Source organism: Rattus rattus, chromosome 1 (genome assembly GCF_011064425.1).
Source record: "Rattus rattus isolate New Zealand chromosome 1, Rrattus_CSIRO_v1, whole genome shotgun sequence".
NCBI classification, from domain to species: Eukaryota; Metazoa; Chordata; class Mammalia; order Rodentia; family Muridae; genus Rattus; species Rattus rattus.
In genome coordinates, this window is record NC_046154.1 from 247,273,445 (window position 1) to 247,292,997 (window position 19,553).

At 55.0% G+C, this 19,553-nt stretch overlaps 1 protein-coding gene across 1 annotated transcript in view; it reads left to right on the plus strand.

Moving 5' to 3' along the window:
- Positions 1 to 19,553, plus strand: part of Adgrb1 (adhesion G protein-coupled receptor B1) — a 71,568-nt gene that overhangs the window by 10,851 nt on the left and 41,164 nt on the right. Inside the window, 12 exon segments of the mRNA XM_032916582.1 lie at positions 1,584 to 2,582; positions 10,664 to 10,825; positions 11,554 to 11,664; positions 12,063 to 12,227; positions 12,442 to 12,606; positions 12,865 to 13,038; positions 13,580 to 13,744; positions 13,844 to 13,945; positions 15,325 to 15,431; positions 15,583 to 15,777; positions 16,334 to 16,402; positions 17,037 to 17,145. Of these exon segments, the coding sequence (XP_032772473.1) occupies positions 1,811 to 2,582; positions 10,664 to 10,825; positions 11,554 to 11,664; positions 12,063 to 12,227; positions 12,442 to 12,606; positions 12,865 to 13,038; positions 13,580 to 13,744; positions 13,844 to 13,945; positions 15,325 to 15,431; positions 15,583 to 15,777; positions 16,334 to 16,402; positions 17,037 to 17,145 (2,296 nt within the window). The 5' untranslated portion in view covers positions 1,584 to 1,810.

Here is a 19,553-nt window from a genome sequence, read left to right on the forward strand (position 1 = left end):
AGGCCATGGCTTCTCTGGTTCCGTAATGGGGAGGGTCCTCAGGGAGGATCTGTGGGGGTCGCATCAAAGGTCACCCCTAAACCCCTAAAGGTGTTTACCTCAGAGCTGGCAGAAGTAGATAGAAAACATGGAGAGGGTTTCCCCGGGTGCATGAGGTTGCCATGGTTATAAGTTAGCAATACAGGGTTGGATTTTTTTAAAGACCATGATGGGGCTGGAGTGTGTGTATGTATGCTTTGACCCTCCTTCAGAGGGATAGTTGGGATCCTGCCCATTCTATAGAGGCACAAACCGAGGCTCTGTGAGGACTGTCCAGCTTCAAGCATCCTTGGCTTCCATCACCTCAGAAACCTCCATCCAGGTTGGGGCTGAGCCTGGAGGCTGCTGCCTGCTCAGGAGGCTGTCCAGGAAGGACGCCAGGATGGAATGCGTACTGATCTTGAATTGCTGGTCAGTTGGGCCCAGGCTGCAGACACAGAGAGTCCCTGGGGTGGGGCAGGTTGCTACACACACAGAGTCAGCTTCGCCAACGATCTGCACCCAGAGGCTGAGAGGGCAAGGAAGGAGGAGCCTGGCAATGACCTCCCTTCTTTCCCTATTGGTTCACCTGTGGAGGGACAGTGGGGAAACTGATGTCTCTAACACACCAGGTCTGGGCTGGGTGGCATGCTTCATGCTAAGCCCAGACCAACTCTCAAGTTTGTACCCTGACGGGTGCATGAGGAGTCACCTGGTGGCGACAGTCCTGCAGATGGAAGGTCTTGCTAATAGTCCAGGATTTGGGTTGTGCTTTCTTACCCACTTCCTATGACCTTGAGGAAGCCACATATCCTCTGTGCCTCAGCTTCCTCAACATGAAACGTGGGGTAACTGTGTAGCCACACAGAGCTAGAGATAAGGTGAGGGCACAAGAGGCAGGTAGGAGAATGAGGAAGGGAGTCCCCAGCCATAGTGCATGGGGCAGGAACAGCCTTGGATGGGAAACAGGTAGCGAGTGCTGTCATAGCAACACCATGTCTGAAGCCCTTCCCCTCCAGGGCTGCATCCTACCTCCTTTGATGGCAGTTAGTACCCGGTCCAGGTTTATGGAAAGGTATTCGGTCTGTTGGGAGCCCTGGGAATGCCATAGTGACTTCTCTCCTCTTCTACCTGCTTCTGTGCCTGTATGATTGACAGATTTTCAGGAACGAGAAAGGCCACTGAGCTGGAAGTGAAGGTCAAGAGAGGGTCTGAGGGAGTCAGGCTCTGACTCCTGAGGGCCCAGAGGGTGTGAGCAGATCCAGGCAGGGCCCATGGCTAGCCAGGCATGCTACAGAGGGTCTGAAACAGCCCGACTCCTACATCTAGAGGCCCAGAGAGTGCAAGCAGATTCAGGGCCCATGATCAACCAGGCATAGTGATGAAGGCCTGGGGAGCATAGTTTGTCCTCCTTACTCAGGAAAGGAGAGGAGGAGGTCCCCTGGGTTGGGTCACTGGTGGAGACAGAGGAGTAAGTAGACATAGCAAGTGTCATACTACTATGCCTCACTAGACCTACTAAGTTTCTGCCTCTTTAAGCTCTGAGACCATGATTTTTCTTTCAGCTACCATTGGAAGCCACAGGCAAGCACCAGGAGCCTGGACTTTAGGAGTCATTGCTGCTCTCGCTGTCTCCTGAAACCCTGCCCTGTCCCCACCTTGCCTTCACCCAGCCCCTGCCTCTGGCTCACTGCCCTGGACGGCCCTGCCTGCTGCCGGACCCTGGCATGTCAAGGCCTGGCCTGCACTTGCCTGCCCAGCCCGCGGAACCCCAGCGGCCCCGCGAGCTAGGATGAGGGGCCAGGCTGCTGCCCCGGGCCCCATCTGGATCCTTGCTCCACTCCTGCTGTTACTATTGCTACTGGGGCGCTGGGCACGTGCTGCCTCTGGGGCAGACATAGGGCCTGGGACAGAGCAGTGCACCACATTGGTGCAGGGCAAGTTCTTCGGATACTTCTCCGCGGCTGCTGTGTTTCCAGCCAACGCCTCACGCTGCTCTTGGACCCTTCGCAACCCGGACCCTCGTCGTTACACGCTCTACATGAAGGTGGCCAAGGCACCTGCACCCTGCAGCGGTCCTGGCCGAGTTCGCACCTACCAGTTCGACTCTTTCTTGGAATCCACGCGCACCTACCTGGGTGTGGAGAGCTTTGACGAAGTTCTGCGGCTCTGCGATCCCTCTGCACCCCTAGCCTTCCTGCAGGCCAGCAAACAGTTCCTACAGATGCAGCGCCAACAGCCACCCCAAGATGGTGACCTTGGTCCCCAGGGCTCTGGTGACGACTTCTCTGTGGAGTACCTGGTGGTGGGCAATCGCAACCCCAGCCACGCTGCCTGTCAGATGCTGTGCCGTTGGCTGGATGCCTGTCTAGCTGGCAGCCGCAGCTCGCACCCCTGTGGCATCATGCAGACTCCCTGTGCCTGCCTGGGTGGAGAAGCTGGAGACACTGCTTCCAGCCCCTTGGTCCCCCGTGGGGACGTCTGCTTGAGAGACGGCGTAGCTGGTGGCCCTGAGAACTGCCTCACCAGCCTGACCCAGGACCGAGGTGGGCACGGCTCAGCAGGTGAGTGGCATCCTGAGAACCTTGTACAGTTCAGCAGCAGATGAACTGAATTCAAATCGTCAATGGCTCTACATTCCCAGGATCAAAAGCCTAGTCTGCATAGGGTGTGGCTTGTGAGTAAACAAGGGAAGGCTGGTTTCCTCAAGCCACTTCCTCAGTTTAAATCTTCCCCAGTGGGAGGACACTTATCTACCACAATGACATTTTCGAGCATCCCTAGGCTACAGTACCTGGTCTAGGGACAAAAGTGGAGGTCAGTAGTGCCCCAGGGTGGTGCATGGGAGCGCACAGAGACAGAGTATTCCTAGGGCTGTTGCCAGGAAGTGAGGTTTTAGGGCCCAGTGTAGCATGTCTAAAGCAGCTGCCACTGAGGTGTGGTAGTGAGAGCAGGAATAAAATGCCGTCCTCGTCCAGTGGCCACAGGAAGAAGACACATCACCCGACAGCATGTAGCCATCACAGGCAGAACCAGGGGTTCAAGGACACCCAGAAGCCCAGTGTTGAGGAAGCCATTGTCTTTACTCAAGGCTAGAGGTCTCGTGGGTAGTGGCCTCAGGATGGCAGGGTCCAGGTGGGGTTGATGGCTGGTCATGGAGCTATCAACGTATCTTTATAAGTGTCCTGTCTGTGACAGGAGGTAGGCCCTGCCTGCTGTGACCTAGAGATAGGGGTATCGAAGATTTGAGCTGGAGACATGAGCTGAGTCAACATCAAGGGGACATTGGGGTACAAGAAGACAAAGTCTGTTCCCTGCCTGGTGTGTAGGGCCAATGCGAGGCCTGGCTAAGGACCTGATGCCAGGAGGGCTGCAGTGGGATGCTGATTCCCTTGGGGCATCCAGCAGCCTTAGCGTTTCAGAGACCACGAGGTCATACTGGCTGCAGAGGAATTGTCCAACCCCAAGCACATTTCTGGTCAAGACCCTGAGACAGGCAGGTCTGGATCTCTGTGAGGCCGAGGACGGGCTGACCTCTCCAGGGTCCTCAGAGGAAATTCTGAACACGCCACTATAATGGGAAGAAGGGTAGAGGACCAGCCTTCCTGCTGGCTAGGCTGAAGGTCATTGTGACCTTGACAAAGGCAGGTTTCATTGTGTGACAGGAATGGGAGTGGCCCCAAGGGGAACCCTGGAGGAATAGCATGTTGACTCCCTAGAAGACTAGAGAGATGGGGTGGGAAGATGCAGGAGGACAGGTCCAGTGTTCACAGCAGATCTGGCCCTGTGCTGTACTCTACTACTCCCCTTCATTTAACTGCTGTGAGCCTTGGTTCCTACATCTGCAAAATGCTTCTCAGGGTTGCACCACCACCTTGATTTTATTTGTTTCTGGCTGGGGCCACAGTCATACCCCCGGGCAGGAGCCTGTCCTCAGTGGCATATTGGGGCAGCTACTGTGCCAGGGAGCTGCTGAATGTTGCTCCAAACCCCTTGGCTCAGCTGGCAGCAGCCAAGGCCTCCAGGCTGGCATGATAGATGCTGGGGGCACCAAATGCAGGTGCTTGTGTGCTGTGGGGCCAGAGGCAGTGTGTAGCTGCATTTATTTCCCAAGGAATGAGTGTGTGAGCACCTTGCTGCAGGAGCTGTGAAGTGGCCAGGTTTCTCTGTGGAGTGTTTACATGACCTTGAGGACAGAAGGACTTTGGGAGGGCTCAGTGCAGAGGGCTCCTCACTGGAGCCAGGATGGCGAGGTGGCTGATGTTGACCTAGTCGTTTGCAATGGGAAGGAGGAGGAGGAGGAAGGAGGAGGCGGCGAGCTTTTGGTGCAACTGATGGACTGTGGATGAAAGGGTGTGGGTGTGGAAGCAGGAAGAGCAAGCCTGGCCCCCAGCATCCCATCAGGAATGAGGACATCCATGTGGGACAGAGGAAGCAGGACTGCAGATGCAGCCTAAGGACGATTCTGAGGTCAGAGTAGAAGCTGAGGCCGTGAGACGTGTGTAACACAGGACATAGGGTGTGTGAGCACAGCTCTGGTCCCTGGTGAATGAGCATTGGCCTTGGAACCCCACTTTGGAGTCTTGAGCCTGACCCTGGCTCCCCTGTGGTTCTAGGCCAGCCCCTCAGTTCTCATCCCTGGGGGCCTGAGAAGGCCTTCTTCTGTCTTTGATAAGAATGGGGTGCAGCAGCCAATGGTGAAGAATTAGTGTTCTTGTTTATTGCTAGGCCAACTCTAGGGGCCTAGGAGCAGATAAAGGCAAGGGTGTGTGCAGACTGAGCTTGGCCAGTCTGAGGATCCAGTGAGTGTATAAGTCCTGACAGTGCTGGCTAGTAGTACTCAGAGGCAAGTGGGAGGTGTGTATACATGAATGTACATGCATGAATTATACATGTGTGTATGGTATGGTGCACTGTGTACACACATGTACACTTGTGCATATGTGTGTGGTGACTGCACCCATATATGTATATGTATGTAAAGTGTATTTTGCACATATGTGTTCATGCGGTCACACGTTCACATGTATGACGCATGAAAACCCAGTGGGTATACTGATTTGATTATTGTGTTTGCAGGTTTTTTTACATATGTATGTACACCCTCATGTATGTATGTCAGCATTGTATGAGCTCACATATGTTCTTGTTTATTGCTAGGCAGACTCCTAGCAATGCTCAAAAAATTATACATGTACATGTGTGAACACATGGGTGCTCATGCAGTACATTGTGACTGTATATGTATCTGTGGATGTATGTATATGTGCCTGGTATACATGTGCCATGCACTGAGCATGTATGTTCATGTGTGCATGGTGAGTGTGTGCATGTGTATCTAGGGTGGGCTCTGACTGTTTGACTTGCTTGGCTGCTGGTCTATTGGAAGATAGTCTGGAGAATACAAAGGCTGGGTCCCAGCGTGTGAGGCAGGGAGTGTGCTCTTATGAGTAGGATAGTCTGTGACCACTGAGCTCACATCAGGTGACTGCATCCTGCATTCAGACTATGCCACTTCCTGGCCGTAGGAGGGGAAGGAGCCCAATAGTGACAGCAATGGCTGGTCACTGACTGTGACTTTGTTCTAGAAGTGTCCTATAGGTGAGTTTCCCCTTCACATGACCATGAGTCAGGCCTCAGCAGAGGCTGTTGCTCTGCCCTCCTGAGGACCTCCGCCCCAGGCCCTCCCTAGGCTCTTCCCTGCAGCCTTGTGTGCCCTACCCAGTGAAGCACTTCATTCCTTTCTGCTGTCCTTGACAGGTATCACTTTCAACCCTGCCGTACGACTCCTCCAGTGGGCCTCTTACTCACTGCCTGTGTTAATTGTGAGCACCACAGACGCTGGGCACACATCCCACTCACTGATGCTTCCGTAGTGTGGAGGACTAGGCCCAAAGTAGGCACTCCCACATGCTCGTGAAATCAGGCCAGAGGTAGGTCAGGTCGCATAGCCTGTAAGGGATGGACTAACAGCAGACTCCCAGGTGACATCGCATGCACTGAGCTGTGCCTCGGTGCTGGCAGTGGCTAAGGACACAAGTTAGGCACCCCTATGCTGAGTCAGGATGTACAGCTGATGCCCTGCTCTTGCCTGCTGAGCTCTGCACCAAGGGCCTTTGCCCTCACCGTCTTCTGGGAACCGGCAAGCTTGGGCACCCATCCCCTCCTAAGTCAGGCGATGTATGACCGAGATGAAGAGTCAGCAGGCAGCCCACTGAGTGTGTGGCCCATTTTCAGCCCTGCCCCTCCCTGCTACGACCTGTCCAAATACCACATGGCCGTGCCACACATTGGATTCCAGGCTCTGGCAACTCTCCCTGCTGCCTAGTCTTTTAAGGCTGTCGGGCCCTGGCACCAACCCTTCTCATGCACTGTCCCCAACTCCCTGTCTCTCTGTTTCCTCCTCTATCTCTCTCATGTCTCTGCCGCTGTTGAGATGGATCATTTTTCTCAAGGGTTGCTTTAAAAATTCATGTTTTAATTAAAGAATATTATTGCAGAAATGACATGTAAGATAATGAAAAAGCAGGATTCTGGGGGTGGGGCCTGTGAGTTCCCGTGAGTCTGTGAGTGTGTCATCGTATGTCCCTGTGAATGTGGCCCATGAGCCCTTGCATATCTCTGAGTTTGTCCCTGTGAGTGTGTCCTGTGAGCTTGTCCCTTTGTGTTTTCATGGGTCCTTGTGAGTATGTCTCTATGCTCCCCCCATTTGTTCCCGTGACTGTCCCTGTGTTTCCCTGTGAGTATCCTTGCAGGTATGTTCTTGTGAGTGTATCCCTGTGAGTGTTGCTGTGGGTGTGCATTCCAGAATATATGCCCATCCTTGTGTGTATGCGTTGTTAAATGTGTCTGTGTGCACATGACTGAGCTGGAAGGCAGGGTGCGTATACAAGCTACAGGCCTGGGGGCTCTGGAGTGCTCGAGGGGCTGATGGCTTCCTAAAGACTAGAGCAGATTCCCTCGCTGTGACTTCAGCCCTGGTCCTACTTGGCCAGGGATACCCCAGTGTCTGTGCGTCTCAGTTCCTCAAGACACCCAGGAGGAGGTAAAGCAGTATGTAGAAGGGAGGCTGGGCCTAGAAAGAGCCTCTAGGTGTGGTTTGGACTGCAGTGGAACTTGTGGGGGTGACACAGGTACCGTGGTCCACTGTGAAGATTCTGTGGCCATCTTGTCTCTGTGTATGGGTGTGTATTTTAGAAAAATATCGAAACAGGCTCAAGTGCGCTTTACAGACAGCTCTCGTAGAAGGAAGGAACAGGACGGGGCCCTGTGGAAATGCTGGATGTGGTGGGCACCGTCACCCACAGGGAAATTCCCGTGTGCCCTCCCTCTCACTGTGTCACCTGCTTCAGCTCTGTGCCAGAACTGTACCTGCTCGGCCAGGGGCAAGGAGTCCTTGTGACCTGAACTTGGGTCCCACGATGATGGGATGAGGGTCAGCAGTCTCTACCACCTACTCTGGTAGCTGAGGACAGAGGCTACTTGTCTAAGGTCCCCAACCTTTAAATAGGACACCGTCTCGGGACAAGGAACACCCAGCAGCAAGAATTTCCTACAGATGGTCCCTGCTTGCTCATCCAGTTCCTTGTTTCCCACCCCTGAGAATTGGGGTTGGGACAGTACTCGTTTGTAGAGTTGCCTAAGGCCTAAAGGAGGCTGTGTGGCTATGGGGGATCAGGGAGACCAGGGCTGCACAGTCAACAGTAGACTTGGCCTCTCACTCTACCCTGGGATCTGAGTGCTGTTCCTTGCCAACCCCGACAGTTGCTGGCAGCTTGCAGCTGGCTGAATCAGGATCTGCCCAGTGAAGGGCTGTGTGGACAGGTTTCTCTCAGCCCCTGCTTTTACCCTTAGTTTCTCCCTTGTTCCTGGTCCAGGCGCTCCAGACTCAGCTGTTAGTACCAGTGTCTAAGTACTTCGTGACAGTCCTGCTCCAGCTGGGTCCTTGTGGGGGTGACCAGGGGTCTTGCTAGCCCTCTGGGCCCGGACTGTCCCTGGATCTGCCATGAGAGTCTAGAGAGCCAAGTGGCAGTGTACACGAAAGATCTGCTGTCCAACCTGCTGGAGTAGGGATCCCTCTGCTGGAAGAAGTTGGAAGTGCATGGTTCCCCTCCTCCAAAGGGGATCCCAGGAACTGAGGAGAGACTGGCTGGGGGAAGGGGATCTCCTTTCTTTCCCCGTTTCAGCTCACTTGGGGTGCAGGGTCAGGAGATCCCACCACCCTCACCCCAGGGCATTAGGGTAGGAAGGGTACGGGAGCCTCGTCAGTACACACCCTCCCTCCTGGGTGGCCGGCCTGCCTGGCCGATAATTGGCTCTATTCATGCCTGTAATGAGATGGAAATGAGGCCGCCAGACAGAGGAAGCATTGAGCAAGGAAGAATGACAGCTTCTTTCCGGGCCTGGAGGGGCAGCCCACCCCTGAGCCCTGCCTGCTCCTTCACTGCCCCCTTGTGCCCACCCAGCCCTGACGCACCTCTGTGTCCCCCGGTGCCCTTCACTTTGGCCCCAGGGTTTCTCCCTTCATAACATTCCCTCTGGCATGGATGTTTTCAGTCTGGGCAAACATTTATCATGTCAGCTGTGTGTGAGGACACACATTAAAAATGAAAATGATAATAAAAACAGCAGTTACCATTTTCTGAACATTCATTAGTGGAGGGAGTGTGGCCAACGTTGGGGAATCAGTCTGTGGCTGAGGTCAGGGCCCAGTATGTGATGGAGGGACAGGGACCCTCTGCCTAGGATCTAAAGATCAGGGACAAGGGTACAGGGCCAGATATTGGTCTGTGACAAGGGTGAGGAATCGGAATATGTCTAAGATCAGAGCTTAGTGTATAACCACGATCAGGACTCAGTGTATGAACAGGGTTAGGAAGCAGTGCATGGCCTGGATCCGGGTTCTGTGTGACCAGAGTCAGGGCTGGACCAGAGGAGGGCATCCATCCTCAGACACAGGGTCCCATCTCCCCCAGCTTCTGATATGCCCCACCTCTTCTGTCCCCTCCCCCTCCCACATCCTCACCACCTGGGTCACCAAGGTAACCAGCCCCGAAATAGTGGGTGTTTTGGCAGCTGAGGCCTAACCTGGGTCTATCCTGAAAGGCTGTGTGCTGCAGCAGTTGCCATGGGAACTGAGTGGCATCCTCCGATTAGCCCAGCTTGGACACCCTCTCTGCCACCCACTGCCAGTTTTCACATCACTCAGGCTTCCTTGTGGGGGCTGGGCTGGAGCAGTGAGGGGGCACAAGCAGGATACAGAACCCTGACCCCACCCTGGGCCTGCCTCAGAGACTCCTGGCTCCTTTGTCTGGAAGCACGCGATGGGAATATGGCTGCAGCAGGTGAGACTCCTGAGGCCAGAACCATGGTTGGTCCTGGCAGGTGGCCTTCCTGGGGCTGGCGGGTGGGGCAGAGATCTGGAGTCAGATTTGGTTCAAGACCTGGAGTCTGACCTGGTTGAGCTGTTCCTGCTTGTCCCGAGTTAAAAGCATGTGACCAGCAGCCTCAGAGCAGCCACCTGGGCCCGCTCTGTGAACAGCTGCTGTCCTGTCCTTTCTGTTATGCATGTGAGGCTGTGCTGCAGACTCTCTGCTCTTTGTCTTGGTGGGGGTCCCATGGTTCTCCTTTTCCTGTATCCTGGTTGTGCCCTTACCCCCACCCCTAGGACTCTCCTGGTGAAGGTGAAGATGATTTTGATAATATAGCTATTATTCAGATCTCCCAACCCTGACCCCCGAGCTTGGCATCTTGGCAGAGGTGGGGGTTGGGGTTCAGCAACAGGCATAGGAGCCTGGAAGGTGTCCCTTCCCATCCTACCCACCTCAGAAGAGTTAGCTCTCACTAAAGGACCAGTGACTCCCTGGAATCCTAGCGCCCCCTGCTGGTCCAGATGAGCACAAGCAAGGGAAGCTGGGCCAGCTCTGGCTGTGGTCTTTTCTCCAAACCCTGGAATTTGACTCTCCTTGGGCAGATAGGTGATAAGGCCAAGAAGATGCCATGGTCCATGGGGTCATCAGGCAGGACCACTCACATTCTGGAACCTACCATCTCTGTGTTCTCAGCTCAGACAGGGCCTCTTCATACCACCGTTCAAGCCAGGTGTGTGGCCCAGAGTAGCCTGGACCCATTTATCCTGCTTTGCTCAGTAGGCGGGCAGATCTGTAGTCTAAGGGGGGTGTGGAGGCTACCAGTTATGGGAGTAGCCATTCCCTACCCTGGCTCTGGAGTGAAGATGTGGAGACCTTGGCAATGACCTCAACCAGACAGGAATGCCAAAGGACGATTTCAGGGGTTTGAAGGTCCATGGGGAGGCTGGATCCAGGTGTTTCTGACTGGTGGCCCACATTGGTCACCAGGCCTCACACTAAGAGGCAGCATGGGGTGAGCAGGAGGTGACTGTTCACTCAAAAAGTCAGCCTGGGACCACAGTGTGTACTTATCCCAGACCTCCTGGCTCAGGGCTGACACCAGCTCTCCAGAGCGAGTCGGGACCTGAGGGCAAAGTTCCCCATGGCCTTGCCCTACCTTGCTGTCTACCCCTGCCAGACCTTGTTTCTCCTTACCCTTTCAAAGCCCATGGCTACCCTTTCTGGCCTCTGCTATGGCCAGATGGCAGGCCCCTGAGCCTCTCTTGTTCCCCCAGGTGGCTGGAAACTGTGGTCCTTGTGGGGCGAATGTACGCGGGACTGCGGGGGAGGCCTACAAACTCGAACCCGCACTTGCTCGCCCACCCTTGGAGTGGAGGGCAGAGGCTGTGAGGGCGTTCTGGAAGAAGGCCGCCTGTGCAATCGCAAGGCCTGCGGTCGTAAGTGGGCAGGGCAAGGGCGGGGCTGAAGTGGTGGGTGGGACCAAGTAGGGGAGGAGTCAGGGCCAGAAAAGGGGCGGAGTAGGACGTCAATGTGAAGAAGATAGGCGGGATTTTGATGGGATAAACTTGGTTGGGGACAGAGATACCTTAAAGGTAGAGCCTTAAAGGCCTTGCCTCATCCCAAATAGGTAGGACCCAGGAGGAGGCAGGGTGCCTGGAGCTTGATGTGGGTTCAGATTCTTCAAGCAGTGCCACAAGCAAGCTGCAGTCAAGTCAGTCAGCTCCAGCAGGATAGGCCTCCGGGATGTATTTCTCTAATAAGGCTTTCTAATGACCTCATGCATTTTTTAGCTGCTTCCATAAAGTTAAATCAGGTTCTAATGAGACTGTCATTCTTCCGGTTTTGTTTTGCTTTTTTGGATGCTCTTTCCTGAGGAGACAACTCTTCTCAGGAGCCTGGGGGTGGGGTGGAGGCCCTGAGTATCTCACAAGGTGGGAGGCATGGGATGTTGGGTAAGAGGAGGCAGCAGACACTCTAAGGAGTTGTCCTGCAGCCCTGGAGGCTGAAAGGAGAGACAGGAGAGACCTGGTGCCAGGAAAAATGCTCTGCATGGGGCCTCCCAGTTGTACGTTGGGGTTAGACTGCTCTGGTGACAGTAGGTGGCCAGCTGTGGCCAAGGACAGAGGGAATCCCACTGGGATGTTGACCCGAGTCCATCCCGCAGCCACTGGGCGCACCAGCTCACGAAGCCAGTCCCTGAGGTCCACGGATGCCCGGCGGCGTGAGGAGTTTGGGGATGAGCTGCAACAGTTTGGGTTCCCATCCCCCCAGACTGGTGAGCTGGCAGGGTGGGTAGGGCTGGCCCACACATAGCCCAAGGCGGGGAGGGGAGGGGAGAGTGTTGTCTTCCAGGGCCAGGTTAGTAATGGCTGCTGGTTGCCATTAGTAATTCTAATAACTTACTGCTATAATTCACCTCGTCTAGTTGGTGCCAGACTCCTGCTCCAGGCAGACTGGCTTAGGGGAGCTGATAGGAGACTTAGAACCCTGTCCCAGCCAGATCCAGACCTTGGGGAACCCAGCCAGTGGAGAAGTAGGCCATTTTAAGACCTACAGAACCCCAGCCTGTGGCCCCAAAGCAAGGTCCTGCCTCCCCAATGGGTCTCCAAAGCTGGCACTGTCCTATGGGAAGGGGCATGGCAGGTCCATGATGCTACAGGACTGGACCCACAGGTGACCCAGCAGCTGAGGAGTGGTCCCCATGGAGCGTATGCTCCAGCACCTGTGGCGAGGGATGGCAGACCCGTACGCGCTTCTGCGTGTCATCCTCGTACAGTACTCAGTGCAGTGGACCTCTGAGGGAGCAGCGGCTCTGCAACAACTCAGCTGTGTGTCCAGGTGGGTGGGGCAGAGCCCAGGTTGGCGTGACAGAGTCTGGGTGGGCGGGGCAGGGTCCGGGTGGGCGGGGCAGAGCCCAGGTGGGCATGACAGGGTCTGGGTGGGCGGGGCAGAGCCCAGGTGGGTGGGGCAAAGCCCAGGTGGGTGGGGCTTAGGGTAGTGGGGTGGGTCCTCTGGACAAGGGGACCACTTGCGGCTTCCTGTCTCTCCACAGTGCATGGAGCCTGGGATGAGTGGTCACCCTGGAGCCTCTGCTCCAGTACCTGTGGCCGTGGCTTCCGTGACCGTACACGCACCTGCAGGCCCCCTCAGTTTGGAGGCAACCCCTGTGAGGGTCCAGAGAAGCAAACCAAGTTCTGCAACATTGCCCTGTGCCCTGGTAGGTGAGAGGGAGGGAGTGGCTGGGGGTTGAGCGATGGACCCAGCAAGCCACTTGCCAGTTCAGGAACCCAGCTTGATACACTTCAGGATGCTCAGAAGTTAAAACCTCAGACCACACTAGTTTGAGATATGACCCTGTTATTCCTTCCCAAATCCCAGGTGTGTTGTTGCATGGTGCCCCTGGGGTGTTCTTGTGTGTCCCAGGCCTCGGGGTTCTGGGTATTCACACCAGCTTCCTGTTTCCTTCCTCCCCCGGGCCGGGCAGTGGACGGAAACTGGAATGAATGGTCCAGCTGGAGCACCTGCTCTGCCAGTTGCTCCCAAGGCCGCCAGCAACGGACCCGGGAGTGCAATGGTCCTTCCTATGGGGGTGCCGAGTGCCAGGGGCACTGGGTGGAGACTCGAGACTGCTTCCTGCAGCAATGCCCAGGTCAGGATGCCCTCTCAGGGCTCAGGGGGGAAAAGGGTGGGGCCCTCTGGGGAGGTATGGCTGTTGGGGGTTGGTGTAGGGTAGGAGTGGGATTGGAGTTCAGGTTACAGTGTCAGGATGAAAGTACAGGGCAGTGAAGGTTGGGGTTAAGGGTAGTGTGGTCGGGTCAGGGTGCAGGGTACAGTTTTGGGGTCGAAATACAGCATGGAGATGGTGGGGTTGAGTGCAGTTTAGAGTGCTGGAGTGGGGTGAAGTGTTAAGCAGGTTGAGGATGGAGTAGTGGAGTAAAGGTCAGGTGACAAGGTTCAGCTGCTCGAGAGATCCGGCTTCTTTTCTGAGTCAAGCTGATTTCAGACCTCTCCTTCACTGATCTCAACTTCGTCTCCTCATGGCTCTCGACCCAACCCTCTGGTGTCCTTGGTCTTTGTCTTGCCCCTATGTCTCCGTTTCTCTATGTCTCTCTGACCCCACTTCCCTACTGATCCTGGGCCCCACCTCCTCTTCCTGCCATCTGTGCCCCTCGTTTGGCCATCCCTTGCAGTGGATGGCAAATGGCAGGCCTGGGCGTCATGGGGCAGCTGCAGCGTCACGTGTGGAGGTGGAAGCCAGCGACGGGAGCGTGTCTGCTCTGGACCTTTCTTTGGGGGAGCAGCCTGCCAGGGGCCCCAGGATGAGTACCGACAGTGTGGCGCTCAGCGATGTCCCGGTGAGACCCTTCCCACTGCATTCTGGCTCAAAGGGATTGGGAACAACTGAGTATCACTGCCCCTCAACCCTGTCCACCTCACTGTCTGGACCCTTGCAGAGCCCCATGAGATTTGTGATGAGGACAACTTTGGGGCCGTGGTCTGGAAGGAGACCCCAGCTGGAGAGGTGGCTGCAGTCCGGTGTCCCCGCAATGCCACAGGTAAGAGTGGTGGTGGTCTGAGAGTCCCTGCCTTGTCTTGCCCTTGGACAGTTGTCCCCATGGACCTTGTGTGGGACCCAAAACTCATGCTGCTTCTGGTATCTAGGACATCCTGGCAGCCATTGTGTCCTGAGTTCATGTGGAGCAGGGCCCATGCCAGGTCCTCTGCTCAAGAGGTCTCTTTGAGCATAGACAGCTCTGCTATCCTTATACCAATGCCCCTGTAGAGGGGAAAGCAGGAAGAGAGCAACCAAGATCCCTACCCTGGGTTTACAGTCTACAGGAAGGACATTGCCTTTGATCACCAGGAGTTAGAATCCCATGTTAGCCCTGGGGCTGACGAAGTACTTTCAGAGAATATGAAAAACAGAGTGGGCACCATGGAAAAGGGGTCTGCCCAGCCACGTGCACTGGTCTTCTTCACTTTGAAAGAATGTGGGTACTTGGGAGGTCTCTGGGAGGGAGGGTGGGAGCCCAGTTCAAACCCTGACTCTGCCTTCCTTTGCTGTATTCCTTTTGGGGAGTGATTTGGTTTCTCTGAGCTTCAGTTTTCTCTTCTATAAAATGAGGAATTGAGGTAATCTTTTGCATTGGGCTGCTGTGGGCAGTAGGTAAATTGGTCCACAGGGGCAGGGAAGATGGTGGGTTCTGAATATTGCAGGTCATGCTTGCTGTGCCCATCCTTGGCTACACCTTCCTGCTGGCATATTAGAAACCCAGAGAAACAGAAGAAAGGCAACAGCCATTCCTCATGGTGCCCTCCTCTGACTTCCTTCTAACCTATGATCACATAGCATTTACCTCATTTTTGCTAAGAATTTGCCCAGGTTGCTGCATCAGGCGACTCTATGGTTCCTGTCTGGTAACAGGGCTTGAAACATCCCATGTGGTTGTCTTCATGTATTTATTTACTCTACTGTCCCTGCTCAGACAGTCTTCTGGGGTCCCTTCTATCTGAAAGTGGGGCTTTGTGTTTTGGGGTGTTGATTTTTGGTACCAAGTGGCCCCTAAAAGCTGTACCAGTGTCCATTGGCCCTGAGCCCCCTGAAGTCCTGTGACTGTGCTGAGGTGTGGCAAGGGGGCTAGAGGACAGCTGTCCCTAGGTCTCTAGATTTCAAGGGACTCCAAGAATGGCTCTGGATGACTCAGAAGACCCTACTTGGCTGTGGATCCCACCCTCACATTGCAAGGTTCCTAAAGATACGGTGCTTGTTAGGGACCCAGAATAGGGCTGGTTATGTGACACACAGGAACAAAGTCAGCATGGCCTGCTTCTAGGTCCCCAGGGTCCCAAATAGAGCACTCCTGCCTGAGGGTTGTGGGTAGGACCCCCAGAGCTTCTTGGTGAGCAGTCATGTGAGGAAAGAAGGTCTCCCCAGGCCTCATCCTGCGCCGCTGTGAGCTGGACGAGGAGGGCATCGCCTTCTGGGAGCCACCCACCTACATCCGCTGTGTCTCCATTGACTACCGGAACATCCAGATGATGGTGAGGTTGACCCAGGGGCTTCGGGACACCATTCCCACTCCTTGGACATGAGGTTGGGGGCTGCAGGGACCTTCAGGCAGCGGAGGTCCCTGGCCTTGACCTGGCTGTGACCCGCAGCGGTGCCAGCACCCAATCCCTTCCATTTCCCCAGACCCGAGAGCACCTGGCGAAGGCGCAGCGGGGGCTGCCAGGGGAGGGGGTCTCAGAGGTCATCCAGACACTGCTGGAGATCTCACAGGATGGCACCAGCTACAGCGGCGACCTGCTCTCCACCATCGATGTCCTGAGGAACATGACAGAGATCTTCCGCAGGGCTTACTATAGCCCCACGCCCGGGGATGTGCAGGTGGCTCTCAAGGGACAGCTCCAGCTGGGGACACTTGGGGAATTGTCAAAGGAACCAACCCAGAGCCCAGGCAGAAATGAGGTCTTCAATGCTGAGTGTGGGCTGGGCTGTGACCACACCATAGTAATGAGTCTTAAACATGGTCACACACTGAATCCTGGCCTGGTCATAGGATAATTTCTGTTCCAGGTCATATACTGAGGTCCTGGTCACAAACTCTGACCTTAATGATAAACCGGGTCCTGTCCTTGGTCAAAGGCTAAGCTCTGACTCATGTCATAATAGCCATAGATTAAATCAATCATCCTGGAATCTGCTCACACACTGAGCCCTGGCCTTGGCCCCATATATGCCCTCACCCTAATCACATACTGAGCCTTGATCTAATTCTGGCTACACTCTGTCCTCTGATCCTGGTCATACATAGCCTTGATCCCAGTCACTGACTGAGTCCTGATCTGGGTCAATTGTTGAGCCCTTACCCTAGTCATAGGCTGAGCTGTGATCTTCCTCATGCACTGATGCCTTGCCCCATTTCTCTGGTTCTTATTTCCAGAACTTTGTCCAGATCATCAGCAACCTGCTGGCGGAGGAGAACCGGGACAAGTGGGAGGAGGCACAGCTGGTGTGTGTGGAGGCCTGGCGCCCTCAGTGCTAGCCACGGGACCAGGATAGGAGCAGGCAGCCCTAGGCCTTCTACACCTCAGGCCAGCCATGTTGGGGCCTTGTTGGGTCTTCTGTTTGAGTCTCCACACTGCTCCCAGTGGATTGTATGACCTTGAAATCACCCCTTAACCTTGCGGCTTTTGTTTCTCTACCCATCTGTGAAAGTGCTGTGGCTTTTCCTTGGGGCTGGAGAGGTGGAGGAGGGGGATGAGAAGAACAGGAACTGTGTTAAGAACTGGGTGTGTCCTGGGGGGGATGGAGAGGATGGGGGATGGTGAGTTCTCCCCATCTGGTCTACAGTTGTATTCCAGCTGACCACAAGCCTGCTATCACACTAACCCCGGGGCAGTAACCCTCACGGGGAGTATTTGGAACACTTTCCCTCACTCCAGCTTAGGGACCTCTGTGATATGCTCAGCAGCTTCTCTGACCTTGTCTATAAAATGACTTAGAGGCCAGGAGCCTGCTACCCTGCTATGCAAGGGAATGACCCACAGGGCCCAGAAAAAGAGGTAGCAGAGAAGGGAAGGAGGCAGGGGTGGGGCCACAAGCATCTCCCCCAACTTGAGCTTCCCTGTTTCTCTCTATCTCAGATGGGCCCTAACGCCAAGGAGCTCTTTCGACTGGTGGAAGACTTTGTGGATGTCATCGGCTTCCGCATGAAGGATTTGAGGGATGCCTACCAGGTGACAGACAATCTGGGTAAGCCCTTCCATGCCCTGGTCCTGTGACTCTTTTTTTTCCCCCTCATCTATAAGATAAGAAATCACCACACCCTTCTGCAGCCACATGGTAGCCTGGGGCTTAGGTCTAGGGGGTTGATACCAGGAGCCTTTTGGGACCTCAGACTTAGGCAGGCACTTGGAGATCTCATGCCAGGAACACACTCAGGAATCCAGCCACCCCTGAGGTTGAAGCTCTCTTCATCCTATTACCCCAGAGCCACCTCTGCAGCTGCTGTTTCTCTGCCCTCGGGTTCTACAAAGCCTAGGTGCCGTGGGACAGGAGACTGGTGTTTGCCTGGTTGCTGTTTTCTCCTTCCTGTATCATGAGTGGAGATGTAGACTGGGCAGCAGATCCGAGGGTAGCTGGTAGCTGTCCTCATAAGTATACATTAGTGCTTGAGATGTTCCTCAACCTAGGCTCCACCTCTGCGTCCCTAAGAATGGGACTCCAGCCTCCCACTCTGAGTCTCCCCAGCACTGGCTGTGTCCCCACCTCTTCCAGCATGAGACTGATGTTTTGTGGCCTTGAACTTGATACCTGTCTCTGCCCTCCTTCTCCCCTCTACCTCCACCAGGTCAGACTGATCCTATGTACCACAGGCTAACTATGTCCCCTTCCCCCTCTAGGCCTCTTGCTAAGATGCCCCCCCCAGCCAAGACTCCAGGCTCCATGGCCTTTAGTGCTATGCCTTTCCAAGCAATATGCCTGTGGCCTCATCCTTTCAAGGCCTGAATGCCAAGTGGGCCCAAAGCCCCCAGTATCCATCTGAGCCTGTTATCCCAGTTCCAGAGAAGCCCTGACATGCCACCCCAGGCATGTCTCTAAAATGTCTGAGCCCCTGATTCTGCTCCCCGTCACAGGACCTAGGAGTCCCATGCTCCTGCCTCTGGGCCTCCCTGCCTTCCACCGACAGGGCCATATTTCAGGGGGTCGCTACCACAGTCTGATCTGATCTCACCCCGTGCTCTCTGCCACTTCTCTCCCCTCTCCCTGGGATATGTCCCTCTTTTTCCTGTCCCCCAAGGTTTCTGATGAGTTGACCTCCAGCCTCCTCTTCCTCTTTCAAGAAAGGTAGGGACAGGGGAGTGTATTCAAGGTGACCGAACTTCGGGCATAGGGTCTCTCTATTTGCGTGGGATTTCTCCGTGAGAGAGGGGCAGCAGGTGTGGAGGGAGAATTCAGAGTAGTCAGGTAGGATGTTACTCTTCTGCACCCTAGCCCAGGAAGCCTCTGCCAGGGGAACTAGTCCTTGGAGCCCTCCCAGTTCACACAAGACCAGGCTCCAGCCTAGCACCAACCTTAGCAAGACGTCCTAGAGGATGGCCCTGTTTGCCACACATCTTATTCTAGCACATTCACACTAGAGTAGTGATCAAAGGCCAAGGGGGACAGGACTGGGAGACAGAGGGAGGGCCCTTGTAAGAGAGGTGGCTTTCAGGCTGGAGAGTGGCTAAGCTGTTAAAGGCTAGGTTCACAACCAAAAATATAAGAGAGGTGGCTTTCCTAGCTCCCTTTCATGCCCTGTAACCCACTGTAGGCATACACTCCACCCTTTAACCACTGACATAGCCTGGGGCTACTTGTAACTTTATGGAAGAGCAGGAACATCTGAGCTCTAGGGTACATTCTCTAGGTACACTCCTTGTCCTGTCCACCTTTCCTCTGTGCCACCTACCCTGCTTGGCCAGGCTCAGCAGCCTCCCCACCTGGCCCTGCCCTCCTGGGACTCTGAGGCATTGGGAGCCCAAGGATTCTCTCATAGTGTTCCATAAGGTATCTGCCGTCCAGAGGCCATGGGGACAGACAAGCCTTCCTCTGAATGCCAGCACTCGGCTGGCCCTTGGTGCTGAGCGCTCCCCAGGGAAATGAGTGCTCTACCTCATTTGGCACATGTCTGAGTCTGCATGCAGGGCCATTACAGGTGCTGAGGATATGTGGGCAGCAGGCCCCTCTGGGTGTGCACACAGAATGGAGGCCGTCACTGGTGGCAGCAAAGGGGGGACGGGTTTGATGTTCCCATACAGAGTATGACCTATGACCCCGAGATGAGTGCCTAGCTCCTGTAGATCTTTCTGTGCCCACAGAAGACACCTGACCATAGTGACTGAGCTTGAGTCTCAGTACTCACCAGTCTAGACAGGACCTGGTTGGGTCTGAGTCCTCAAGATAAGATTTCCTGTAGGGATTCTGGCCTGCTGTCACGTACAGTCCCCATCGGCCATCTTTAGACTCTGGGGATTTTACTCATGTGTGATCGGGAGACTGTGGAGGAACTAGTGAGTGTGGTAGTTAGGGTCTACAGGCTTAGTACTCATACCTGACAGAAACCTGGCCAGCCTGGCCCACTCTTAGCCTCAGGAAACGTGTGCCACCGCCTTGCCCCA